At 39.2% G+C, this 27,646-nt stretch overlaps 4 protein-coding genes across 4 annotated transcripts in view; 1 reads left to right on the top strand and 3 right to left on the bottom strand.

The window, feature by feature from the left end:
- Positions 1–20,118, bottom strand: part of LOC136240376 (ubiquitin carboxyl-terminal hydrolase 9X-like) — a 32,941-nt gene extending 12,823 nt beyond the window's left edge. The window contains exons 1-34 of the mRNA XM_066031337.1: positions 19,478–20,118; positions 19,315–19,427; positions 17,746–17,858; positions 16,992–17,037; positions 16,807–16,860; positions 16,586–16,701; positions 16,410–16,476; positions 16,232–16,330; positions 15,848–15,970; positions 15,213–15,302; positions 14,876–14,938; positions 14,732–14,821; positions 14,509–14,613; positions 14,346–14,444; positions 13,909–14,016; positions 13,545–13,661; positions 13,231–13,381; positions 11,205–11,292; positions 10,767–10,818; positions 10,645–10,716; positions 10,025–10,128; positions 9,757–9,967; positions 9,156–9,379; positions 7,349–7,480; positions 4,028–4,136; positions 3,565–3,741; positions 3,362–3,482; positions 3,182–3,312; positions 2,760–2,822; positions 2,167–2,258; positions 1,877–2,102; positions 1,527–1,709; positions 894–1,000; positions 256–364 (exon numbers count right to left, since the gene is read on the bottom strand). Of these exons, the coding sequence (XP_065887409.1) occupies positions 256–364; positions 894–1,000; positions 1,527–1,709; positions 1,877–2,102; positions 2,167–2,258; positions 2,760–2,822; positions 3,182–3,312; positions 3,362–3,482; positions 3,565–3,741; positions 4,028–4,136; positions 7,349–7,480; positions 9,156–9,379; positions 9,757–9,967; positions 10,025–10,128; positions 10,645–10,716; positions 10,767–10,818; positions 11,205–11,292; positions 13,231–13,381; positions 13,545–13,661; positions 13,909–14,016; positions 14,346–14,444; positions 14,509–14,613; positions 14,732–14,821; positions 14,876–14,938; positions 15,213–15,302; positions 15,848–15,970; positions 16,232–16,330; positions 16,410–16,476; positions 16,586–16,701; positions 16,807–16,860; positions 16,992–17,037; positions 17,746–17,858; positions 19,315–19,427; positions 19,478–19,862 (4,140 nt within the window). The 5' untranslated portion in view covers positions 19,863–20,118. The remainder of the gene's footprint in view (positions 1–255; positions 365–893; positions 1,001–1,526; positions 1,710–1,876; positions 2,103–2,166; positions 2,259–2,759; positions 2,823–3,181; positions 3,313–3,361; positions 3,483–3,564; positions 3,742–4,027; positions 4,137–7,348; positions 7,481–9,155; positions 9,380–9,756; positions 9,968–10,024; positions 10,129–10,644; positions 10,717–10,766; positions 10,819–11,204; positions 11,293–13,230; positions 13,382–13,544; positions 13,662–13,908; positions 14,017–14,345; positions 14,445–14,508; positions 14,614–14,731; positions 14,822–14,875; positions 14,939–15,212; positions 15,303–15,847; positions 15,971–16,231; positions 16,331–16,409; positions 16,477–16,585; positions 16,702–16,806; positions 16,861–16,991; positions 17,038–17,745; positions 17,859–19,314; positions 19,428–19,477) is intronic.
- LOC136240379 (melatonin receptor type 1A-like) lies at positions 5,947–7,227 on the bottom strand. Its single transcript, XM_066031340.1, has one exon. The coding sequence runs from the start codon at positions 7,024–7,026 to the stop codon at positions 6,013–6,015; it is 1,014 nt and encodes a 337-aa protein (XP_065887412.1). The 5' UTR covers positions 7,027–7,227; the 3' UTR covers positions 5,947–6,012.
- On the top strand, positions 20,116–23,838 carry LOC136240378 (uncharacterized). The gene is made up of 7 exons (XM_066031339.1): positions 20,116–20,267; positions 20,320–20,490; positions 20,696–20,760; positions 20,812–20,892; positions 20,938–21,548; positions 21,924–22,017; positions 23,614–23,838. Exons 1-7 carry the CDS (start codon positions 20,187–20,189, stop codon positions 23,666–23,668), a joined length of 1,158 nt encoding a protein of 385 aa, XP_065887411.1. The 5' UTR covers positions 20,116–20,186; the 3' UTR covers positions 23,669–23,838.
- LOC136240377 (exosome complex exonuclease RRP44-like) lies at positions 23,708–26,742 on the bottom strand. The gene has a single exon (XM_066031338.1). The coding sequence runs from the start codon at positions 26,700–26,702 to the stop codon at positions 23,856–23,858; it is 2,847 nt and encodes a 948-aa protein (XP_065887410.1). The 5' UTR covers positions 26,703–26,742; the 3' UTR covers positions 23,708–23,855.
- Positions 26,743–27,646: the final 904 nt, after the last annotated feature.

Here is a 27,646-nt window from a genome sequence, read left to right on the forward strand (position 1 = left end):
ATGGAATAAGAATTTTAAGAGTAACACCAAACAAGTAAAAAGTAGAGTATAAAGCACACTACAACCGCTCCTTAACCAAATTTAGCCAAATTTTCATTCACAAATGATCTATTTTTAATACAACTCTAAAGTCCCCTTTTACAGCACCTATGATTAAGAAAGTGAAAATGCCTTTCAGAGATAAGTGCTGTTGGCTACGTGAGACTACATTTTCTCACCAGTAAGTGAGGAACACACACAGATACATGCTCTCACCTCAATGGTGTCCACAAGTAATGACAGAAGAGAGGTCAGTGGGATGGCGTCTTGTGTACAGTACGCCACCATGTAGAATAACTGATCTGCTGCCACCACACGAATGTTCCTATGACAACAAACAATGACATCACCACTGTGGGTATTATTATATATGGAACACATTTCCGTGATCTACAATGAGACCTTGTTGAAAGGAACTACAGTTATCAAACACACACATTAAAACTTCCCAAAATTAAAGCTAGCAGGCAGTTGACCCACTACGACACATGCATGCTCTGTTAAAACTGAAATTGGAAATGCTCTATTCATCAACTGGATTAAAATAACACACAACAATATGTCTTTGACTTTAGAAGTGAAAATTTTAACAAAGGAAGATGCACAGTGAACCCTCAGTTACCTGAACCCCTTTGTTCTCAGACAATCATAAAAAAGTGTTTAGATTGTTCAAGTCCATACATTTATAGTGTATGACAAAGCTCTGTTGAAATACTCTAATAGAACAGTCATTTCCAATTTCGGATAAAAGAGGGTACGGACGGACAAATGAGGGTCATTTTCTCAACTCAGCAATTATGAAAAAGCTAATAAGAATCTCTATCAAGATAATGACATACAAAACAACTACACACCTTGTCTTCACTCTCAGCAGTAAATCGGTCACAAAATGGTTCCATAGTGGACTCTGTTGTATGTTGAGTAGTAGAGCAGGCGAGAGGGATAATGCATAGCACAACACCTACAAGTGGAATAGTTGGGTCAAAAACACTCAATGGCAGACTTCAACATAGCAATAAATATTACAGCAACCTTACTACACAGTGACTAAAGTTATGTGATAATAGTAAAACCTATATCTCGATAAGTGACCACTATTTTAATATCGATTAACTCGATAATGATGGGATATCATAGGACTATTTTTGTAAACATATAGTTTTACATATTTTTTGACATTAAGTTACACATGTGCTTTTTTTTAAGTCAGAAATTTTATCATTTCTCCAACGACGTAGTTTGACACCTTTCCACAAGTTTTCCATCTTAATTACAAAGATTTACTATTGTCTTGATAAGTAAATTTGTTATCTTATTTATGATAAGTGATTTGGGTATCTAGATAATCTTTTTATCTAAATTATCTCGCAGTTCTAACAGTGATCATAATAGAGCAAGTTAACAGAACACATACAACATAACATGAAACACACATACAATACTATAGAACAATTCATTCTACAAAGACAACGAGATGTTTACAATACCTCCAGACTCTCACGGACAAGGTTGGTGTCATCCATTTCAGGTGGTCTCATACTGACAGGTTGGCAGTACAGCTGGTGGATCTGCTCCGGTTGGTTGAGGAACGCTAGTCCACCAATACCTGCTGCCCACGCTATTCTCTGTAAACTCTCTACCACTGCAAGATTAGGTAGTGGACCAGTGGCCTGTGGAAGAGAATAATAGTTAAGAGCTCCATACCCAAAGGAAATATAAGAAAATGAACACAACACACACACACACACTACATCCAAGTACACATGCATGCACTTGAGTATTTGGCTGATATTGGAGTTTGAATAATAGAAAGTCTATCACACACACAACAATTTACCAGTTGCATTAGATTTCGTGAGATATGCAGTGCAGCATTCTTGTAGCTATACTCCATGCCAGGCACAATGTTGTGTAGAGCATTCTGTAACACACTGGCTGATTGGTGGACTATTGTTGTGGGAGGATTATCACTCTTCAGCGCCTTGGCAACCACTGAGATGGTAGAATAGCCAATGGCAATAAATAACAATTTACACATCTTAACTGTGCTGAGGAAACATGACCTGGAGGCAAATACAACATGGCGGCAATTAAATTAAATAAGCATGCACTAATTAGAATACACACCTCATGATGTTAGTATTAGTTTTCATGATGATATTGTTATTAACAAATACTGACATTAGTAAGTGGATCCCTCCTGACTTGATGAAGTTCAACTACAGAAAATAATATGTAATGTACACCTACATCTACAAACACACGAGGTTGGACAATATTGTAACATTTGGGGCTTATACTTCAGCTTCATGTACGCCTTAATTGGCATGATACAAAATTAGTAAAATTGTGTGTTGAGCTCCAAAGATAGGAAAATTATTTTGAGCTTTGGGGTCCAGTTATTCAGAGTGCAGTTATTCTGAATTCCAGTTAAACAAGAATGATTGTTTTATTAGAGTAGGAACCATTAAATATTTATGTCTAGAAGTCATTTATCTGAATACTGTGGCCACAGGGTGGTCAAGATTTCAACAACAAAGGTTCCAGCATTTTCAGACTAGTCATGGTAAGTATTCTCTAAACAGTATGATAACATGCTAAAACCAAATGCACACATATCTTGGATACAAGATTCAACTTCTGTTTACAGATAATACCAACACACAGATATACAGGAAAAAACATGGCCACGTATCAAACAATACCCATACAAACATTACCTGAAACTCTCCACTTTCTACTTCCTTGAAGTCAACTGACGGCATTAATAGTGCATGACACACCTACAGACAGACATAAACCAACAATACATCACACTAACAACTATTACAATAGAACACGTGCAATATGGCTCCTCGCAGCCAAGCAACATACACCATAATATTAAGGTGCCCTGAGTATCAAGATGTCTTGTCTAGGTCAGTTTATATATCAGTGAAACTTTAAAGCCTTAACTAAGTGTCTGGATTATGTAGGTATCCTGAAGTATCCACATTAACAGGATCCATTGAGCACTTTGTGACCACCCAATAGTGCCCTAAGGCAGGTCAGTTAATGTACTAAGGGACCTTAACTAAGTTAAGGGTGTCTAGATTATCAGTGTCCACAAACAACAGGTTCCAGCATACATGGCTTATAGTACCTCCAGGTAGTAGAGAGTTTGGAATGCACTTGCTCCAAAGAAGAATTGAGTCAGCTTCTGAAATCCAACTGTAATTTCCACATTAGCAAATTCCTGACAATGTTTTATCATTTCCATTACAATTCTACGATCTGTGATGGACACTCTACAATAAACTGAATACCACAATCAATTGTTTACCTGATGGTATCAGTTTTAGTAAGTTTCTTGTGGCTTCTCTTAGTTGTACATTATTGTGTAATAGGGCAAATTCTCCTAATGACAATAGTAGGTCCATGTACTCCTCATTAATTGACATGATCTGAATGGGAAGCAGAAAATTGTGATGAAATGTGTAGGTGTGGACAGACGCAGACAAACACACACGTACACACTGTACATACCACAGATGGTAGCAGATTCTCAGCCTCATGATTAGGTCCCACTACTGGGTGATGGTGATGATGCTGTTGCTGCTGATGATGGTGATGGGAGGGGCTACCTGGTGACGAATCACTAGAACTCTCTTGAGATGAGGTTTCACCACTAACTCCCATGGAGACCACCTTAGCTGTGACCACCTGGAATGGGATTGCAAACTTGTATATTACATTCCAATAACACTTACTACTACAAACCAGGTAGCAAAATAAGATGGAATATATAAAAGGCTCTAATCTTATATCGCACACACATTAGATACGGTATTATAAACCTAATTGAGCAGTCATGTTTGATATTTCAGTTAAAAATGACACTCAGATTATTCTCTTTCTTTCTCAACTTTAACAGAAATAGTATTTAACACCTTATGACAGTTTGCGCTTCTGGAAGGTAGTACACAATTACTACTAGTTACAAACTCACTGAGCCATTCCGTAGTGGTACAGAGGCAACAAGCCTCTTGTCATCAGCAGTGTGTAGTAGTTCACTATTGATAGATAACTCCAGTCTGCTTGATGATGACAGTTTCATCCTAACAGGATAACCAACAACAATAAACACTTACTAGCTTTAGAAATCTACCAAACTACTTATTTGGTAGACAGATATGCCTGAATATGTGCAAGCATGAACAGGATTCACACAAAGCAAAACACAAAGCCTTTAGCTGCCATATATTCACAACAATGGGCCACCTGTGCACTAGTCAGGTGATAGCAGTCAGTGCTGGAAACTCCTCCTGGGACAGGACAGGAGGATATACCATGTCTCACAGTTGAAGGTGTGGGTACTCAATGTTCCATTCGAACCAAACCTACAGTATTATCTAAACAGTTGGCATTTGCTCCCCAGTTAACACCAGGCACCCATTTACAAACAAGTGCACACACAAAGCAAAAAACCAAAGCCTCTGGCTACCAAGCTGCATGGTCACACTTACCTAGTGAAACAGCACTGGAATACTGTGTACTACTCAGGTGCTACGAGTCAGCACAGGCAAATCCTCCTGGGGGCACACACGCACACTACACACACACTACACAAGATTGGTCCTAGTGATTGACTAAATCAACAAGCAGTGCTCTAGGCCATTAGCAAATGTATCAAACTCTAAAGACCAGGGTAGGTTCGTTCATTTACAACATGTAGCAATGGAAACACCTCCTTATTAAGCCTCTTTACAAGTAATAACAGAATAGCAGAATTATACAAAGAGTAAAACTGCTTATAAACACAAGCTACCATGTCTATAGCATCTATAAACTATTTACTTTGTAGTAATTCTGAAGGGCACACGACACTGATGGATATAAAGAACAACAGAGCGGCAATTGCATGCCAGTACAAATAAGATTGTTCTAATAAGTTTAGCATTCTAGTTGCATAGTTGTAGCAGAAATTGGTTATACTTTGTAGAAATATCAATACTCCAAGTCATTCTAGGATGAACATGCTTTTATGCATACTGTACTGTACTTCATGCTTGTTACCGTGCGCCCTGCAGAATAGTGCTAGAAGGTAAATACGAATTATATAGTATAAATGGTATAAAACAGATAGTCTTTGTTAACATTAGCAGAAGACAAGTTTTTCTCATTCCACTATTATGCTTTTTCCATATACATGGGCAGTGAAAATGGGAACACCGTGGACCCCCCCCCAAGTCAATATAGTCTAATAGAGCAGTCAACCACTGAGTTCACAAACTCTTGCACTAAAATTTATCTGCATTGTCCTGACAATTGTCTAAAGTACTATTCAACATTTTTCTGGGAGAAAGACCTTAACTCCCCCCCAGGAATGGTATTCATGTTTAGTGTATGTTATAGTCTGACAAAAATCTACTACTGAAAAATTGGCGAAAACAACTTTGGCGAATGGGGACTCCACCTTAATTTTTAAATTATCTTATGATCGGCTCAGCATACCATGTGTTGTCGTTCACTGGTTCTTGAGACCAATGTTTAGAGTCTTATGAACTCTTTCAGGACAATGGTCCTCGTGATGGTTGATGAACCTCGAATAGGAAGCCCATGCTAACTCGCTTCATGCAGAGTGACAACTTCGTGATGAAAAACATACGGAAATGATTGATGAATAAGCTATAGCAACTTAGCCCAAGGTTTTTTTTCAACTCATAGGATGGCAAGGATAACAAAACACTCTGTCTGAGTGGTTTTCATGGCAAAACCCAAGTCGTGCATCCTAATCATGTGAGTAGTAATCAATCCCACAATCAATTTAAGCCTTAATGTCTATATAATCACTGCCCCGATGTACTGTAGCACGGCTACATACAAAATGTAACCTGGGCGGCTCCTTTGATCTGAGGTGTATGAAATACATGTAATGTTAAATACATACACACAGATATAATACAATACAGTGGGTAATATATACGGTCCAATTCATGCGTTTGCATTTAGTGCTATCACTTTGCTTTGTTGTTGGTAAAACGTAAGCATCTTCTCTCGTACTTCCTTATTGTACAACCCATAGCACAAGGAATGACTTAGTAATTGACAGTAGAGTAGAGTTACACCAGCTGTTTGTATAACAAGAAATTCTGTTGCCGGTGAAGATAGACTACTCAGTCCAACAATAGCGATCAAGAATAAATCAAATAATCCATCAATCCCCCCAGTAATCAATACAGACACAGTAGGCTTTACTTGCTCCATGAACGCTTCTACCAATCTACCCGCTCTGATGGCTTTCTCCCTATCTGCAGAACTTCTCTGTATACCATCGATGAATCGATTTGACTTGATGATCTTGTAGCGCAGGTAGGCAGAGGCAAACAGAATAAGCACAAAAGACATCACTTCAGGTACTACAAAGAATAAGAGTAATACTGGATGAGTGTTAGTTACAGCACAGGCTGCCAAAGATGGTACAAAGACAAGACGATAATTCGCAGCAATACCTACTGTAACTAATACAGCAAAAACCCATAACATTATTATCATCGCAATAATCCTCTTCTTTGTCATAATCCTCTTGTAAGAATATGGACGCAGAACACTCACTACACGATAAACAGCTAATGGAACAACCATCATTGTAATAACCCTTGACAACAGCCACATAACTGGGCTAACCACATTACAAAAATCATCCATCTCAAGGCCAAAAACATATACACTAGTGAGGTACATGTTGAAACTGAAATGCACTACTATAAACATTAGGTCTGAAACTAGAAGGTTAACAATTAGAAGGTTAACAATTAGAAGATTGTTAATATTTCTTAACTTCTTATTCTTTAGAACAACACAGATGACCATCAAAGAGGAAATAACCATCAATGAGGCTGACAACAGCAACAAGAACATCTTCAGATAGACAGCCCACAAAGGATAAATGACATTGTAAATGTCCAGCTCCTTGGGTCTATTTGACATAGTTGTATTGGCCTCCATATAAACTTTCTCAGTAGACACTGTCTTCTTCACCACTTCACTGATAGCTGCTCTGACACTTCGTGATGTCGTATGATGTCATGTGATCATCGATAAATACATAATAATAGTTAGCACTGTGTGTTGACGGTTTACAGAATTTCTTTAGAGACTATACTAGTGATGTAGATACAACATTTTAATCAGCCAATCCGACATCAATTCATTTTTTGGTGTTGATAATAGTTTGACATACAATATATGCACACACGCACGCACGCACGCACGCACGCACGCACGCACGCACGCACGCACGAACACACACACAGAACACCAAACTCACTTTTGTAAGATGTGTCGTCTCAGTGCAGCCACAGTCTCATTAGAATGAGAGAACAAATCAATATCCTCTGGTGGTCGAGAGTGTCCCATGATACAACGTACCACAAGCATGAAGGGTCTACCCCACATTGACCTAAATTTCAAAACAACACTTGCTTATTGATCAGTAATAGTTTAAAAGGTAATCAAACATAACAGAAGTCTGTAATTATATTTTTAAATAGGAGTGTAGTCAGTGTACTAATATAACAATACATACATACGTATTGTATCGGTAGCCAATATGGAGATTTCTGCTAATACCCAATACTGCTGCTAAAATTGACATAATATACCAATATTAGGGTTACTAAAGTAAAATATCGACATGTTCAAAAATAGTTTGTTAACTGCTGTTACAACTCTCACTTGAATACAGTTACAGTGGCAGTAAATTCTATTGTCTTCTTGGGGTGGAAATCAATCGTAATGCCTGCAAATTATGAGACTACGAGCTGTAATTCCCAGAAACAATGATCATTAATCACAATACTGTACTTCAACCTTCCTCTGTGAGCAAACCTTCACTAAAAAGAATTGGTGGTTTGATTGGTGAAGCATGATTTATCGGCTCACGTGATTGAGTACGGTTGTGACTACTACTAGCACAATAAGCCAAATTTGTGTCGAGTTGTGGCTGTTAAAGCCACTAAACAAGACATCAAGTAGGATATGAAGTATTAAATTACCGTAAGGATGGAAATAATGTGAGCCTGAAGTTGTTTGGATAAATGCCTATTAGTTAGTTTTTACAGTTTCTAACAATGAAACACGACAAAACTATTGGTGCTAGTTATGTTATGGATCTTAAAGTTGTTTTACGCCAAGAAATAATTATGGTTTTAAGTTGTCGAGAGAGCAAGTGATGACAAAAAGATTTTTGCTCAATACCAAGATCGCCCAGATGGTTAACCACCTCAGAATTTAACCATACTTGGTATATGACTTCTTTGCTGACGGATGACTACTTCTGTGGTGCAAGGAAGTTTTGGCTATCATTCATTTGGTCCTTGTAGACGAAAATCCGTTTTTGGACTCCAAAATCCTGTCTAAATGATGCAGCAATGACAATCATGCTTCACCAATCAAACCACCAAAACTTTTTGGTGAAGATTTGCTCACAGAGGAAGGTCAAAGTGTAGTATTATGATAAAAGATATCGTTTATAGGTGTTACAGCTCGTAATCTCATGATTTGCAGATAATTTTGATCAAATAATTTCCACCCAACAAGGCAGTAGAATTTACCACCACTGCAGCTGTATTCAAAAAGTGAGAGATAGTCCAGCAGTTTTTGCTGTATTCAGCTTGAGACCACGCCAGAATGCAGTTTAAAGTGCTTCTGGTCGTCTTTGTTCAGATCATTCATTTTGTAGACACGAACCGCATCAGTTTTCAGCTATCAAAAAATCAATAAGTGTCTAGCACAAGTTTGGTCAAAAAACAAACAGATAGCATCGTTCAGGTGATTTAAATTTTATGCACGTGATCATCAGTGCTCTTTTCCTTTCAGTACTGTATGGGGGTTCAGAGAACACAAAGGAATAGGCAGCCACCTTTATCAGTTATTAATATGCAGAATAATCGTAATCCAACTAATCTTAACAGGGAATTATTGTGGGTACATTAATATCTGGGTTGTGTAATAGAGGCCACATCACCAGTTCAAAATTTCTGTATTGGTACTGCAGTGAAAACTCAGCCCACCAAACCCCAGGGACTGCCTGATAGATACTATACAATTCCTACCCATGTACACAATTCTGTTACCTTCCATGAGGTGGGAATGCTCTTTCCTCAGCATAATCTTCATCACACTCTCCGGCATATTCTTTTAACACGGTCAAACAGCGTATCAGTTTGGTGGCTTCTGCCCTGAAGCTATCTTGGATATCCTGAGGTTCTTGTGACAATTCCTCTGGTGTGTACTTGCGAAGGTTAGCTTGTGTGCGTCTTAAGTTCTCCATACACTTGTGAATAAAAGTGTGATGTACCTGTATTGGGGTACGTATATATAGCACTGTGGCATGGCAACAAATCCTTAAAATCAACTATTATCTATGTTGTGTTTAGCTCAGATTTATTTAGTGATAGAAACAATTATTAGGGGCAGGACAGTATTCCCACAAGAGAACTATTATACCAAATACCTTACAGGAAACAGTGTGGGAAACTTTTAGTTACACCTGAGCCTCAAGTAAATATGCATACTAACAGCGAGTCACGCACCCTATGCACACCACACACACACACACACACACACACACACACACACACACACACACACACACACACACACACACACACACACACACACACACACACACACACACACACACACACACACACACACACACACACACACACTTACATGGTCTTGTTGCAGTTTGGAGCTAACATTAGTAAAAATATCCTTCAATAATTCAATGGCCTTATATGCAATAGCATGATCAGCAGTTAACACAACAAGCCATAAATGATTTAGTCCAATCAAATCAACACTTTCAGTTAAAAAACCACGTCGCCATGGAACTATCTTGCGCTCAGACTGGTTGACATGACGGAAGAATCGGTCAAAACATCTACGGAGGAGACGTGGTGATCCACGCACTAAACAATCACAATAACAAGCAACTTACTTGAATCCATACTCAGATAATATCGATGGGTTGAGCTTCATCACATTTTCTATTAGTAACTTTTTGGCGGTTTCACCTTCAATGTCAGGTTCATCACTGACCAACTAAAGAGCAAAAACATGACAAGAATAATAAGTTGTGTTTCAATGACCAACACATGCAGACACAACAAATGAACAAAACCAAAAAGCAAAGCCCTTGTCTGCCATATAAAACAATCAGTAAAACACTAGGCCACCTGGGCACCACTCAGCAGACGCTATAAATCCTCCTGGGGCAAGACTTGTATTCTACTGGGAGACCATACCATGTCTCATAGATGAGACTGATGGGCTTCTGAAATCCAGTCTAACCTGAACCTCACCCATAATGTGAGACAACAGGCTTAAGCCTGCCCACATTTATAAAGCTGGTTGGACTGGACACACACTTGCATGCGGCACACATGCACACATATACACACATACACTCTCACACACATGTGCGCATGCATGCATGCATGCATATATACACACATATACTCTCACACACATGTGCACGCGTGTACACACACATGTGCGTGCGTGTACACACACACACACATACACATGCGCACACACACACACCACACATGGACTTACTCTTGCAAACCATTTGAAGCATGCTTCCCTATCACTATCATAAGCAGGGTTTTCTATCAATGCTCTCCAAACCTACAATCACACATACAACTCCTACCAACAGTAACACAATCTAAACCAACCATTATTGCTTGAGAATGTCCAAGCCATAGTTGTCCATCTCTCAACACAAGCCTACAAAATCACAAATAACATGATATGACACTAACACGTGTATTAAATAACAGCACGAATTCAAACCGCAACAGGGCCATGGAGGGTAAACACATGGAAAGTACAGTCTACTCCATACAAGCCAAAAAAAGCTATGAAACAAAACCTAACAGATTAAAGTAGCAGAAAACAAATTAAAAACCACCCTCAAGCACTGACTCAAGACTACAAGAAACATAGTCTACTCAGTACATGGTCAAACTCAGGAGATCTCTACAGTAAGATGCATGACACAAATAGTTTAGGTACAGAATAAAGTTTCCTATGCTCATTGACGATTTAATAGATTTAATATGTACATCGCACATTCCAAAGTACATATGTATGACATATACATGTCATTTTACCTCATGAAGTCCAGCCTGTTCTGTACTTGTACCACATGGTTGAACCGGTTGTCAAGGCAAAGGTCCTCTGCAGGAATACTGTGATCTTCTAAAGGAAAGAAATAAGTTATAATATCAGCACAAAAAGGTAAACATTGTATACAGACTTATTATTACTCTTATAAGGTAACCTAATGTTTGACTTTTGCTCGGGGTTGTTCGATACAGAGCAATCTCAAAGGTACTGAATTTCTCAGTGATGGAACAAATTGCTATAGTGACAGACAAAAATTACACTGGCATTGTCATTTGGTAAGCATACGAAAGGCTGGCAGCCTCAGCCTCAGTAGCAATCCCCAAACATTTAATGAGATTTCTGCCAAACATGTTAAGAGTTTCAATCAGCAATCCAAACAGTGCTGGTGTAGATGTGAACATCAGCCATACAAACGAGTAGCGTTATGTTCTGTGGAAGCCAACTAGAGTTATAAATATGGCCAGAGGTGGTGCAGAGTTTACCGTTCCGTTTCAAAGATAAGTTAGATAACTCACCAGAAGTTGTCTCAAGTCTTCGGGAGATGCTTTAGACAACGAGATCACTGCAGCTAATATGCAAGCCAGCTTTATGATTGGGGCTGCCACAGCTTCAGAATTAAAGTTGCCACGGTTTTATGAGGATGAGGACAGCCACAGCTTCAAGATTGTACCACCATACTACAACTTCAGGATTTGAGCTGCCATTGCTTCAAGATAGGGAATCTCACAGATTATGGACAGAGGAGGGTGGAAGTGTTTTAGATGCTACTTAAAAAATATTACCTTAATTGCATAGTTATGTTCAAAATCTCACGTGAACCTCAATAGTCTTAATACAAAACCAGCAAATGGTGAGGTTCACTGGATTTTTAGACCATGCTTCCTGTAAGGATTTTAAAGGTGATGTAATTAATTTGGTAAAGCGATTAGTTTTCTAGGCAAAATTGATGAAACACTATTTCGTGATTAGCGAGTTGGAGGTATGTTTATTGTAAGTAAAACAATGATGCCACGCTTTGTTACATCATCCGCACATTTAGGTGATGCTGAAAAACAAGGGTTTACATAATTCATTTTAATGGCGCTGGATTATGGATTGGGATAGCCACATGCAACTTCAGAATTGAGGCTACCACAGCTTTAGGATTGGGGATTTGAAGCTTTGGCAGTCTTAATCCTGAATCTGTGGCATCCTCAATCTTGAAACCATGGCAGCTCTGTTCCTGAAGCTGTGGCAGCCCCAATCCTAAAAGGTTAAGAAATGTAGGCAGCCACCCTTATGGTAACCCCACTACCAAGAGTTCACAATATATTGAGGGAGGGCTCTCTCCATATAACTATTATGAACTCCTGTCATTACTCAATGGGAAACTGAACTATGTGCAAACTCTTCAGAATCATATAGTGGCTGTAGCAGCCAAAGTAACCCACAATTGTGGCATTCTATTCAGCACTTTCATATGATGTACTGTATGAGATGAACACCTTCGTTATGTGTTCAGGATTATAAAGGTCAGGTGTGGTAGCTTCTCATAAGCAAAAGTTATTCATGGAGCAGTAGACATGGAGGCAAGACTGATGGGATGGCTTCTTGGGAATGTCCAATTAGAGTACTCACCAGAAAGGAAACCCCTACCTCAACTCTCAAGGAAGGGTAATGGGGGCAAGATGGGGATCTCAGACACACCATACAGTTGGCTAGCAGTGGAGTATTAGATTGTAAAGTAGTACCCATACTGTGTGTGTTACCAACATTTGTACAATCAGAATAAGATTATCAAAGAGTTAAGGTAAGCTAAAGAATTTATAAAGACAGTAATAAAAGTATTTTAACAGAAGACAGCATGAAGCTTATTGACTACATGGAGAAGTTCATGATCAGTAAATGTACAATGTAATAAAATTAATGTGCTTGCTCACATAACTTGTCCTATCTAAGCTATACACCACTATACAGTGCACATACAGGACTTACACTGATAATACAATACCACAATCACAAGTACTATACCTTGTACAGCAATCCTGGCCTGAGCTAGGTACTGCTCCAGGTTGTGACACACAGCTGTGAGCAGCTGAAACTTCTGATCAAACTGTCCAATGATGTCATTACGATAGTAGAAATGTGATGATCGATGTTGGTTGGCAAAATGTGCTGGTATCTGGTAACAAATATAGGCAAGTTGAAACTGTGTGCTAACTACTAAAAGTGTGCATGCGTGCGTGCGTGCGTGCGTGCGTGCGTGCGTGCGTGCGTGCGTGCGTGCGTGCGTGCGTGCATGGTACATTTATATGTTAAGTTGTATCACACAAAATGGCTACTACCTCTGGGAACAGTCCAAAGATCTCCTCCATTTGTTTCAGAGCAGGCAGTACCCAAGTATTGTTCATCAACTCATCCACACATCTCCTCAACCACTGCACTCGCTGGTTCTCTCGATCCTGACGTGAAATAACAAGCAAATCACACAAGTGACACGACCATGCAGCCACTGCAAATATCTCCAACCAACCATTAGACTTATCCATTAAAAGCTTGCCTGCCCTCTTCTCCAAAGTTTGTCTTAAAAGAATTAAGCCCTATTCGATTAAAAGCTTCAAATGTAAAGCTAAACACTGTTAGGCTCCCAGAATAGCATAAGCAATGTATAAGCCCTTGAGAAATACAAACAGCAAGGTATATACACACCTGGGAACACGAATAGTCCAGAATCTTGAGATGTGCATTGAGGGCGTGATCCATGGTATCCGTCGGACAATCATCACGGTGAGCAAGATTCCACAGCAGACCTAGCACCTGTCATAAAAGTAGAAACTATTAATTCAGAACCTCCTTAGCTTCTGAGGGGACCAAGGACACAATTCAAAAAGTATATGTAGCGTACATTATTGTAGCTATGTAAAAGCTTTAAGAGGGGATAATGTATCAAACATCATTTTCACCACCAATATAGCTATAACTATGGCACAAATGCTTTGGAGGGAAACAAAACTGCAGATTACATTTAAGTCACACATCATTGGGTGTAAATTATAGACACTATTGACTAATAAATTTCATCCAATAATCCTACGCACAACTTATTAATTTTATATCTCTTTCTACAATTAAATAGCTATGTCTACCTTGCCAGCCATTACTCCCTCTTTATCATCCTCAGCAAGATGGCGTATGAAAACCAAAAGGTCATCCCTCTGCTTCTTGCTAGCACCTACCCAGCTCCGCTGTATAGAAATAAGACAACAGTTAAATAAGGCACAATTTGGCAGGGAAGAAAATTTGTTATACCTGAAAGCAGCCAAACAAGTGGTCCAGTTGTTCAGGAGAAAAGTCCCATGCAAGTCTCGCCAATAAATCATGAATGTTCTTTACTATGGCTTCGTGCTTTCCATCCTACATACAAAACAATTTCTTGGTGAAGAAAAAATAAAACGAAAAGACAAAATTAAATTCACTTATAGGAACAATTAAAATTAACTGTATGTTCTATTAGACTGTTCCATACACTGACCTGGCAAGCCCAAATAGCATCCAAGTCTTCTACAGACAGGGAATGTTCCTTGATACAAAATCTCAATATCTTTTCTAGTTTTTCCACATACTATGACAATAATATGGTGATGAACAGAACTTGGTTACAAGCCACAGTGCTTACCTGAGGCTGGTGGAGGTTGTCCCTTAGCACAATTGATAGCACATTGTGCTCCTTCATCCATGCCTGCACAAGGTTGACACGTAAGGTGATATAAAAACGTGATATACAATGACATATGATGACACAGTAGTTACAGATAAGACAAACAAACACACATAGATACAGAAGGACAGACAAGACTCAATGGTAACAGACAGGCAGATGCCCAAACTTAGATAGATGAGCATGTAGCCAGCATATAAGGTGAACATGGACAGACGGATGGACGGACAGACAAATACACTCACAGCCACCTGATGAGCACATAATGGACAGACAGATGGACAAGCACACTTACAGCTAGCTTATCAGCAGTGATGTGGTCCTCTTCCATCTGATGTTGGTAGTTGTAGATCTGAGGATGATGACTCGGGATTATCTTGTTGATCTGTAGATAAAATTAACAAACAAGTAAACATGTAAACTCCACAAATACATAAAATCACTTTAGGACCGTTCTGAACACCTTAGGATCACCTCACAACAGCCTAATGATAAAGGTGTCTGTCAAGCAGGAGTCCACAGTGTATAATGCAATCACAGGTACTTTATCACATTTTGATAAGCATGGTTTTTGTTTTCAAAGTTATGTATGTGGGCTACATCCAAACTGGATATCATGTAACTAGGACACCTCCTACCTATCCACAGTCTCAAACATATCCATGCCACAATTAGTAACTATTGTGGACTTGGCTGTCATGTGACCAAACAGAAGTTCCCATCAATTATCCCTTCATGCACCAATTCTTGTGGAGGTGTTCTCATTTCGAGCGTCCACATTAACATGTTTCACGTACTATATACTGCACATCCCTGTCTATACTTTTCCACTTAGCAACTTAAGATACCCACAAGATAACCAAGGACAAAGCATGCAAGGTGAAGTACCAAATACCACCAGCTTGTGCTAAATTGTGCTAAATAACCCACCTCATTGAGAGCATTCATCTTCCCACTGAAGGAGGATATCTTTAGCAATCTGAGAATCATTTTCAAACGAAATGCCTCCACATCTTCTCGGCCAGGTATACGCCTTGATAAATGTCTCAGAGACTATACAAAAATCAAGGAATATACACACACATACGTGCACGCACACCAACATACACTCCACTAAACACACTACATTACACTGGAAAGCAAAAGACAACCTTAGGCTGCCAAATGCATGTTAACATCTATCCAGAAACACTGGGACACTCATGCACTATACTTAGGTACTAGGAGTCAATGCAAGCAATCCCTTTTGTAGGATACACGCATGGACACATGCGCCTTGTGTACATGCACACACCACACACATACACACCACACCTTCATTATAGAAGAAAAGGTGTCACTTTTAGCCTCTGATGCAGCTTCCTTCTTCAATGCATCATCCATGAGATTATCCAAAAAGTCCAACACCTTGTCCTAAATTCCCAGAAGAGAAGGTGGAAATGAGAGACAACTGTTAACGCAAAAATGTCCAATAGAACAATGGAAGTCTTACCACTACTGGAATAATATATGTCTCCACACACATAGTACTAAGGAAGTCTGCACAAAGTCCAAATGGTCTGTAAAACAAAGCAAATTACAGGTAACATTGATACAAGTAAATATATGACCACAAGTGACTACCAAATAAGTAAACACTTGTTTATGTATTTTCTAATTAATACCCACCTAATCATTGCAGCTATTATAGAAACATTCAGAGCTGAGCCTTTTAATATTCGATCTCGGAACTTCTCAAATCCACCGTGTTCACCAAACAAGTTGATCATATCAACCAACCAGCCCTGAACAAAACAATCACAGTGACACAAATGCACAGATGCACCTACTGTACACATAGAAGTATGAATGAGTGCGGCAGCACACACAAATTGCCAACATTCAATTACCTTTGGAGCTTGGGTTTCATAAGGTCGTGCAAATATCTTGTGTTCTTCAATATCCTGTAAAGGAGAATATGCTACGCAGTTGGACATACACACACTGCACATACACACGCACACACAAAGCCTTACTACAACATACAAAGTGTAGACATGTACAGCTCCAACACAAAGCAACTAACAATACATACCTTTCCACAAGTCTCTGGATCGTAACGATAGTTGTGTACATTCCATCTGCAAAAATAAGCTATTTTCATGCATTCAACCTCTCACATGCTTAACACAAGTACAGCAGAACCTGTCACTTATCGACCAAATTTTTGGACTTGGTAAGCAGGTGGCTTCAGTAGACAGGTGGATTATTGTATATGTGACTGACTGTCTTTGGGAAAACTCGAGTATAAAGAAGCACTTATTCAGAGTGCTGTAGCTCACCAATGGTTGAAGCTATGTGTACCAAATTTTAGCATATTTTATACTAATTCCTTACCCTCTGCAGCATCTACTATGCAAGTATAGCTAACAGCCAAGTTTGGAGCATGCAGAGGTAAATGAGGGCAAGTTATGGGCTCAAAGTCAGCTAAAATGAAAGGAATTTTACAGAACAAGACTTTATCCAATATCACAGGAGTTGCACAGCCACATAGCCATCCCCAGGTCCCAGACCACTGGTACATCTCACTACTGGGCTTAGAAAAAGCAGCCAGCAATACTGGTCACTTAACGCTATTTTAATTATTCATGTAGGTTTCCACTATGGAAAAGTCTAACTTGCTGTCATGGAGGGTAATAACAGTTTTCCCAGACCCAGTCATACGACAAACTTGTCAGCTGGGGAATTTGAAGTTGGCCATTTTTTAGGTGGTCGCTAAAATAGGTTCCAATGTAATACATAGAGTGTAAAATACAAATACGAATGCCCAATATAAATACTCGACTGACTTGTTTAGTGGGTTGATTACCAAGTTCAACAAGTCATGCAGGACAAACCAGTCCTGGTCCATCTTCACTGCACAAATCTCTATCAAGAGCTTAGCACAGTTGAAGATGCAACGCTACATGAATAAGAAGCAAAATATAACACACAACACACACACAATGTTAGGCATGTTCACATTCTGTGAGGTAAAAATTGCAGGAAATACATGTAGTATATGCATTCAGCAGGCGTACACATTTATTTCACTCGTGACAGAAATCATTAAATTAATTTTTGCTTATGAGAAATGGCCACTGAAAAAGAAGTAGACAACAGAAAAAGAAGCAGTGCATTATAAGCCCGTTACCCTTTACCCCCAGCAAACCTGTGATATCACATGAATGCCTTGGAAGACCACCTGGCTGGTTGAGAAGTAACAAGTGCAATCCTACTACACTAGCAACATACAACTAGAACCACCTTAATTAATGGCTGGCTCCTCCCTTTATATATCACTGGAGTCTCGTGCCCCAATTATAGTAGCTACTGTAGCATGAAACAGAGCTCTCTTTTTGTAAAGAGAAATGATGAGGAATCTCAGAAAATATCTCTGGGCAACACACACACACACACACACACACACACACACACACACACACACACACACACACACACACACACACACACACACACACACACACACACACACACACACACACACACACAGACACACACAGACACACACTACACACACTTGTATCTCTTCAGCTACAGCCACAACTTTTAATCCAAAAATCACATGAAATACAATTACACTGTGGAGATTTTTGAAAAGCTAAATTCTAACAGGATGATGAAATTACATTTTAAAGCTATACTTCATTCTGAAATTGCAAGTTTACCGCAATTATTGACAAATCCGTTTCATCTTTTTTAATACACACCACACAATTCATTAACCACTGTGCAACAAATGTATCCAGACATGGAGTTAACCACACTTGGTTTAAATAAGCTACAATGTTAACATCTTACACTACCACATGTGTGGTATTTGTTCCATCCCAAGGAAAAATGGAACAAGGAAATATAAAGAACAACGTACAATATATATCTACAGGTATATGACAGGTCCATAGGCTCAACATTTAACTTTGATACTATACATGTAGCATAAAATCCACCAGTCTTAATAATTTCATGTACATCCTTGACATACACAACTGAAGGGTATGCTATACAAAATGATTCATGCAATTAAATTGCGATTGCAACTGACAAGCACACTGCTACACAAGGCATCATGCTATTGTTCAGTCAACACATGTGTACATGAATGATTTGTACAGGGTATTTCTGACTGCCGCATTTCATTTACAATTTGTAAGCTGAAAATTTTATTTTCTGGGTTTATTTAAAGCTAAAGTTCTGCGTGAAAATAAAGCCAAATTTCCTTACACAATTAAAATGTGCATAGATTAAACAAAAACCCGCCTAATTTTTTCCTTAACATCCCAGAAAAAAAGGTTAGCATAGAGGATGCATAATGGAGTTATGCATTGTAAAAAAAATCATACTTATTATTAGCTCACCTGTATTTCTTCTTTCCAGTTAATGACAGCATCATCAAGCATGACTTTGGTGAACGACATCGTAAGTCCCTCTCGGAAAAATCTCTGGCATGGTTCACTTTTATCATCCACACCTAAAGAAACAACTTACAGGGTGACATTATGTGACTTGTATAAAGCATACCTTCATGGCAGAGGATAATTGCGGCATGCAGTAATTGTTCTAAATCACTTCTAGCAAGCACTGGTACAACCCAGCGCAAACGATTTAACTGTTCATCTAGAGCATCCAAAGCTCCAACAGGAAACGGAGGATCTCCGACTAAAGGATACTGAAACGGCTCTTTTTCTTCTTTCCCATCTGCTTGAGTCCTTTTCACTTGCTGCTGTTGCAGTTGCTCTTGCTGCTCCTTGGTTTCATCTTTCGTTTCATCAGAATCTTGCTGGCTATTTTCACCTCCACCGCCTCCATCCTGGTTACCGGATACCTCCGTGTTATTATTGTCGTTGCCGTCATGACCCTCCTCACCCTTATCCGGGTGTGTTTGATTACCTTCAAGCAACGGCATTTATACCACTTACGTCTAAAAACTAAAAATTAAATAAATAAAAAGGTCCCGAGTGCTCCCGCGATGTTCAGTAAAAGTCCAGAACTCTACTACTTGTCCGTAAGTTAAGATACATTGACGATTAAGTTCGGTTCTACTTCAGTCTGCAGCCCGATACGGTGACGCAGTATTGGTTGTAGTCTAGCAAAAACTAACAATGACTTCGCATATATGGCTGACCTCCTTAGCTGGACGCCATTTTCCAATAAACACGTGAGAGCAGCTCGCGTGCGCACAAAAAGGGAGAAATCCCTTGTAGTTTGAGTTGTGTAGTTTCAATAAGAAATGGACGACCTAAACGAACCACAAATAGACTTGGATAAAATTAGGGAGTCCAGATTGGAAAGGACGAGAGAAGTTATGAAGGTAGCTACTTGACTTTTTGTTGTAGAATTTTTAGTGAACGAAAATTTGATAGGAGCTTGATCACGATATTGCTGTTTCCGTGTTGCCTGAAACTCATGAAGAAACGAGGTTATCAGAAGAAGATGAATTAGAGACCAAAGCCGCCATATGTATACAGAAACATTTTAGAGGGTATTTAGGCAGAAAACAATACAGAAATAGATTATTTGAACAATTTGAAAAGGTGAGATGACACAATATTCAAATAGACTGTGACAATGTAAGTCAACTGAACAGATTTCTATATAAAGGTAACTGGCTTTACCAAATATGTTAATAAAATCAGACAAAGCCTTATAACAAGCACTGCACACACACACACACACACATCTGTTATAGACACAATACTACAAACAGAGCTATTGAGCTACAACATACTTAACGTATAGGATGAAGAAGAACGATTAAGAAAACAGAAACTGCAAACTGAAGAAGCTGAACTACTGGTTGAAACGTTAGCCTAGTCCTCTATTAATGTCACATCACCTGTAGTTATTCTTTACAGAGCTAGGCTACAGTTAGAAGCTGAGGAGGATGATTCCATTCATAGAAACAAGCAGAGAATGTTGAATGTCTGTGCAACAAGGTATTGAGGTTGTGTGGTGTATTTCATTGAATTCTTTGTATTTAGAATTCAGCGAGCTTGGAAGGACTATGCAGCCCGTAAGTCTACGAATGGCAATTATAAAGGAGTATCATTCGAAGAGGAAGTGTTTCGAGCTACTGGTTTGAAAGTTGATGAGCTAATTGGTGTCCACATTACAAGTACTATATCAGACCAATCAGATGTGAGAATTGATGCATTTGAAAACCCCTCCATTTTACATGACAACAGTTCTGACAATGAAGAATGCCACACAGAAACAGAAGACAGTAACTTAATTACTGCAGACCTCATGGAAACCCAACATGATGTAGAAGACATTAAAACTAATGATGACATTAATCTGGCTACCCAGAAAAATGATAAAAGGGTTAGATTTACTTTACCAACAAGTGAAGAAGGGAAAAACACAGAAGGATATTCAAGAGATACAAAGGCAAAACACAGTGTCAATGAAGAATCTGTAACTAATGATGGAACATCTACTGTTGAAAAAATGACAGGATATCTAGATGACAGAGGTGATTTTATTTTGTCACACAGTTCAGTGCCAGACAAAATTCCAGTTGAACAAATACATCAAATGGGATATATGCAACTGAGAGAATTAAAGTGTAGCTTGGAGACCATACTTGGCAGTAAGTCTAAATACTCTAATAGAACACACACTTGTACATGTCAACTATGAGAAACTTTAGTACTGCAACATAATGAAGCCATTCTATATAGGGCTTTCTTAAGGATCTATAGATGAGCGATACTTAGAATTTGAGCTCTTTTCAGCTTGAATAGTGTCTTGGAATTTTAAGAGAATGTCGTCAATAGGCTTCCCTTTACTGTAAGTAGTTCATAAATTACTATCACTTCTTTGAGAATCACACCAACTTTGGAGAGTCCATAAAATTAAGCTAAACATAGCACCATCACCCTGCAACTACAATTATGACCTCTGGAGGTTTCTTATTGAAGCACACGTGACATTATTAAGGTCACTATACATTTTCCATCTGTAGCACTTTCAGATGAGCTGGTCAGTGAACTACAACACAGAGAGAGATTACAGGCACATAATGAATCCATGTTGGAGAAAATTCAGAATTTATCACGGTTAGTGTTTAGACAGTAAAGGTAACATTGTAAGTCTAGAAAACATTCACACAAGCAGATTTTGCAAAATTGTATGATATAAAAACAATAGTCTATCATTTGCCACCCACTTCTCAAAAACAATTTATACAGCACAATGTCCAGTTGGCAATAAAATGTGGCAAGTAAATGTTTTTAGATTTTAAATATGTGCCAGATTTGCAAAAATCCCACATGTTTATGCAAGGCCAGTATACAGTGGAATACATTAAATAGGTGAAATATTTGGCCACCTGTTTTGCAATGAGAGAAAATGCTAATGTTTGCCAAAGCAAGAAGAGATTGAACATGTTTGTTTTATGCTAGTGAATGCTTTCAAAGAGATGCAGCATTAGCTTATTGGACAAGTGGTTCACTATTGTCTTTTGCTTGCAGTCTGTTTGTAGCACAGGTATCCTAATAGAGCAGCCAATTACTCTAATAGAGCAGTCACCTCTATATTAAAATTAGGAGTGGTTATTTTTTATTTAGTACTACTCTTAGATGCTATCACTAATTATAATCCGAAAATTTTCCTGGGGCATGCCTCCAGTCCCCCTAGAATGGCATCCATGTCTGTTGTATACTTCAAACTTCATTACGTAACTTTTGTTGCCAAAGTTGTTCCCCTCCATCCTGTTAGAGTAGTTAGCAAGAAGTCAACTACTCTAATTGAACAGTCACTTTTAAATTTCTCTGAAACTGTAAGTAGCTGCTTAGTTTATTCCCTCTTTCACCCTTAACTTGTTCCACTACCCCTGACTGATGGGATTCACAAAATTATCATAACTTGCCATATATGTGATGCAATCTGAAAAACCGGTCTTATCGCCTATTTAAAAGTATTGAGAAATGCTGGTTTTAAGTATTTAACATGTTGTAGCTTGCCAATGGTTGAAGCTATGTGTGCCTAATTTTCACAAGTTTTACACCAATTCCTTACCTTCCAGAGCATCCACTGTCAGCAGCTAACTTTCCCACCATTTTAGATAGTTTTTAGACTGGTTGGCTGTATCATCTGAGCTCCAAATGGGGAGGGAGGCGGAGGCCAGAAGGAGGGTAAGAAGCTGTATAAAAAATTGAAAAGGGAGGCGTAGGGATGAATTAGGTGCCATTCAGGTCTCAAAACTGGCTAAAATTCACAGCAGAGGTCTTTATTCAACACCACGGAGCTGTACAGCCACATACAGCCATCCCTTAGGCTGACTAGAGCTCCATTAAGACCCCACACCGCGTGCACGTACAGATTGCCACTGAGCTTGGGAAAAGCAACCAGCAAAAGCAGACTACTCAAGTCTAGCTGTGAAATTTGATAGTTTATTCATGTGGCTTTGTGTTCTTGGTGAAAAATCTAATCTGCTGACAAGGGCAATAAGACTGGCATTCCCAGATCCAGTCACATATGTACAGTACTTTGCATTGTGAAATCAATGTCAAACGTGGCTTTGGCAGACTCAAAAGAAATTTTGACAATTTTGTGACAGCCCATGGCCAGATTCTCCCATGGTATCATTTTGTTAATGAAGTGCGTGCAACTATATTTTGTTGTTTGCTATAATAGAGAATATTTTTCTACAGATTAGTCCAAGCACAGCACAAGTTAGTGCAGAAAAGACCAAGGATCAAATCATAGCTGGAACTATGTGGAATTCATTGCCCCTAGCTTGTAAAATTTAGTCCCCACAATTGCAAATGAACAGAATATATTTGTACAAACAAATGACTGCATAGCAGTATTGTATATTATAGTCAACTACAATCTAAGTGTACATAATGAAACAACAAGTGTATTAAATTTAAAAATGTGTAAAAAAGTCTCGTCAAATCTTTTTCTTCTTCTTTGGGGGCTTTGCTGTTGATTCTTGTTCTACTGATGGAACACTGACAGATGGTATAGCTGGTTTTACAAGAGACAATTTCAGTTTAGTGTGTTGCAGGCCTGATTTTTCAACTGACAACTGTACGACTACTTTGTCGAAGGTTCGGAACCTTGTACGACCAACCAACAAGGTAGAATTATCTTCATCATATTCAAGCTTAACAGACGTTTCCCCTTTCTTGTCTAAGAACAACATACTCTCTACGCCATAGCGGGGTACCAAGACTTGTAAGGCATTCCTCTTCGCAAACAAGATATAAGCTTCTTCTTCAACCACCTTGTCTTTGAAAAAGAGATGGGTGTGAAGTTGTATGGAGGCTCGAGATGCTCGCTGTGCCATCAAGTGTCGACGGTTGAGATTGTTACAAATCTTTTGGGTGTTATGTTTGTCCAACAGTTTCGGGTAAGTTTTGTCGGCAGTAATGGCAACAGCAAGAAGACGGTGAACCATCAAATCAGCATAACGTCTGATAGGAGATGTAAAATGAGTGTAAATTGGTGTGGCCAGTCCGTAATGGTGAAACTCTGCTTCGGGAATTGTTCCTGAACTGAAGTAGACAGCTTGCATCATGAAGCGTGTAGTTAAAATACGAATCAGGGTATTGAAATAAGGTTGGTTGGGTATCTCTGCTTTGTTCAGTGAACTGGCTAGCTCTTTGGCTGTTGCTACATCTAATTTAACATTTCTGGCACCAGCACATTTGATAAGTGTATCAAAGTTTGAGACATTTGGTGAAGGATGTCGCCTCAACACAGCACAGTCTGGAAAATGATCATGAATCTTTAATGCAACTGTAATATTAGCCAAAAGCATGAATTCTTCCACTAAAGAGTTAGTTTCTTTGAGTTCCTTTGTTGCAAGACCAGTTGGATCATGTGTCTCACTGTCTACTTCAAATCTCACCTCTGGGGATGCTAGATTGAGTGCTCCCTTGGTCATACGCTCTTGTTTCAGGATTTTAGCAAGACGATTGAGTCCTCTCAGGCTGAGTGTTATTTCATCACTTAGTTTTGGATCATCAATCTTAGCTTGAGCTTCTGCATATGTCAAGGCAGCACGAGACTTTATGATACTTTTTGCAAACCATTTCTTGACAATTTCAGCATTTTGTGTCATTTCCCAAATACAAGAGAAAGCAAATCTTTCTTCTCCACCACGAAGTGAACACAGATTTGAGCTAAGCAATTCTGGGACCATGTCAATACGTTTATCTACCAGATACACTGTATTTCCTCTCTCAGCTGCCTCCCTATCAATGGCAGTATTTGGTCGAATGAAATGAGAGACATCTGCAATGTGTACGCCAACCTCACAGTTACCATTGTCCAGTTCCCGGTAGTGAAGAGCATCGTCAATGTCTGTACAGCCAGGAGGATCAACACTACATATACAAAGGTGACGTAAATCCGTTCTCTTTCTAACGTCATCTTCGGTAATCAGCCATGGCAATTGTGGGAGGTCAGCTAATACAGCAAGGGAGAAAGGTTGGTGGGGAACTTCGTGTTCTAACAAAAGAACTTCATTCTCAGTGTCCTTGTCTCCAATCTGACCAAGGGCAGACACAAAATGACCTTGAGGAAACCGAGACGAACGAGGCCAAGAGTCAATACTGACAACAATTCTCTGACCAAGTAGAGTAGGTCCTTGGCGTGTTTCAATACGAATCCTTGGAATGCTATGGTTAGCTGGTACAAATGTGTGATGTGCCCCACGCATGTCAGGAAGTGGTAACAATGTCCCACAATAGGTCCTCCAGTTCCGTCTCACTATACCAACAACTCTACCAGTTACCTGTAAGTTAGACTCTTTCACAGCGACTGGTTTTAAGATTTTGTCATCAACTTTTTCTTCTACAGTGTCCTCAGCCTCTTTGTCGGTCACAACACCACTTGGGAGAGACCACTCTGTTTCTGGGAGGATCTCTATAGCAACCGTGTCTCCATGAACTGCTCGATTTAGATTCTGCAGACCCTGTATTAGAACCCATCTCTCTACGCCATCAATTTCAACTGAAATACTGCCCTCAAGATAATTCTCTCTGGAAGCTTGAAAGGTACCTTGGTACAATTTCTTACCCTTAATGCCAGCAAGTACTTTAGACAAGCTCAAGTGTTCAGGGAAGATAATTTGTGACTTGGCAGACGGAACTTCTGACTTTTTTGACAGTTTATCCACAATACCAGGACAATCCACAAGTGCCTCAGCATATTCAAACACAGTATAAGCAGTAAGATTGGCATCATTTGCTTTCTTTTTGCTATCTTCATCCCCTGATAACAGCACTGCTTTAGCCTCAATACGTGCCTTCTCAAAATGTTTTGAATACCAGTCTACAGCTTTCCTGACTGAATCATTGCTGCCATCTGATGATTCCCTTACGTAAGTTTCCTTATGATGTTCATTGCTGAAGACGTAAAAATTCTTATCTGGGTTGCTGACTGCGTCCCGTATTCTTTTGTATACCGTGAGTCTCTCTTGACGAACTGCTTGCAAAACTGTCTGCAAAACAATTACATTATTGATGGCGTTGTCTTCTAAGAAATCCACTTGATGCAAAGCCACACTCACATCAGGAACAATGTAATGAGGATATGGACACAAGGTAGATTCGATTATGGGGACACCTGACAGTTTGCTGGATGTAAGATTTGTCGGGCACGTGGAACAGTCCTCGACCCCACAACTAATATCACTTCTGAGATAATGTTCCCTCACTATTTTAAGCACTGCTCCTTTCCTTGTCTTCTTAACAGATGTCTTCAAATATCGCTCACTTAGGAGCGCCATTCCCACAAGCAGTACACGTGATTATCCAATATAAAACGCACCTTTGCTAAGCTCGCCCACGTGGTCCTCTAAGTCGAGGCAAGTGCAGAAAATGCAGAAATGCACTGAAATGGCTTTGCTGAAGACTGCATCGCATACATCTCAACTGGTAGAGTTGTGTAGTGTTACGAGCACTGGTGAAATAATTGGTATGGACGAGTCTTTGCTGTAAACATAAATGTTCATCATGTGGAACGAGATGTGCTGCTAAAGAAGTGCATCCGATTTTAGTGGAGGGAGTTACCCCAGAAGAACGCGATGCTACAAAAGTATCTTTTTTACTGAATGTGCCTTTATGAGTCGATTGCATCGTCCTAATGTGGTGCAATGGTTAGGAATCCATCAATTATCCTACTCGTGAAGCTAAGTTACCATGGCTTGTCATGGAAATGATGGAAATTAGCCTGAAGGGTTTCCTGGAGAAATATAACAAAGATCAAGTTTCTCTTCACATCAAATTATCCATCCTGGTTGATAGTTCTCAAGGACTGGAGTTTCTCCACAGTCAAGATCATGAAGATGTTATCCACAGAAACCTCTCCTCCAATGATATACTTTTAACAAAATATTTATAGCAAAAGTTGCTGATCTAGGAGTAGCCGAAGTAATTGAGCATAATCGAAAGAAGACACAAACTCAAGACACCTGGTACGCTTTATTTCATGCCACCTGAGGTGCTGTCTGTGAAACCACGATATGGCAAGTCAGTAGATGTGTTCTCATTAGGATGTGTTGCCTGTCATGTCATGTCTCATCAATGGCCAGAACCAAAGGATCGTGTTCTAGAACTTGAAGATACTATGATTGCCCTCACAGAAATACAGACGAGAGCAATATCTTGAATCATGCTGTGAATTATCATTAAAACAGTTGGTAGAGTCATGCTTACATAATAAACCAGCGAA

Source organism: Dysidea avara, chromosome 12, assembly GCF_963678975.1.
Source record: "Dysidea avara chromosome 12, odDysAvar1.4, whole genome shotgun sequence".
Taxonomy (NCBI): domain Eukaryota; kingdom Metazoa; phylum Porifera; class Demospongiae; order Dictyoceratida; family Dysideidae; genus Dysidea; species Dysidea avara.

Coding starts and splice junctions, on each gene's coding strand:
- LOC136240377 (XM_066031338.1), bottom strand. CDS start 26,702: ATGGCGCTCCTAAGTGAGCGATATTTGAAGACATCTGTTAAGAAGACA.
- LOC136240378 (XM_066031339.1), top strand. CDS start 20,187: ATGGACGACCTAAACGAACCACAAATAGACTTGGATAAAATTAGGGAG. Junction 20,268..20,319: donor GGACGAGAGAAGTTATGAAG/GTAGCTACTTGA, acceptor AAAATTTGATAG/GAGCTTGATCACGATATTGC. Junction 21,549..21,923: donor CTTGGAGACCATACTTGGCA/GTAAGTCTAAAT, acceptor TTCCATCTGTAG/CACTTTCAGATGAGCTGGTC.
- LOC136240379 (XM_066031340.1), bottom strand. CDS start 7,026: ATGGAGGCCAATACAACTATGTCAAATAGACCCAAGGAGCTGGACATT.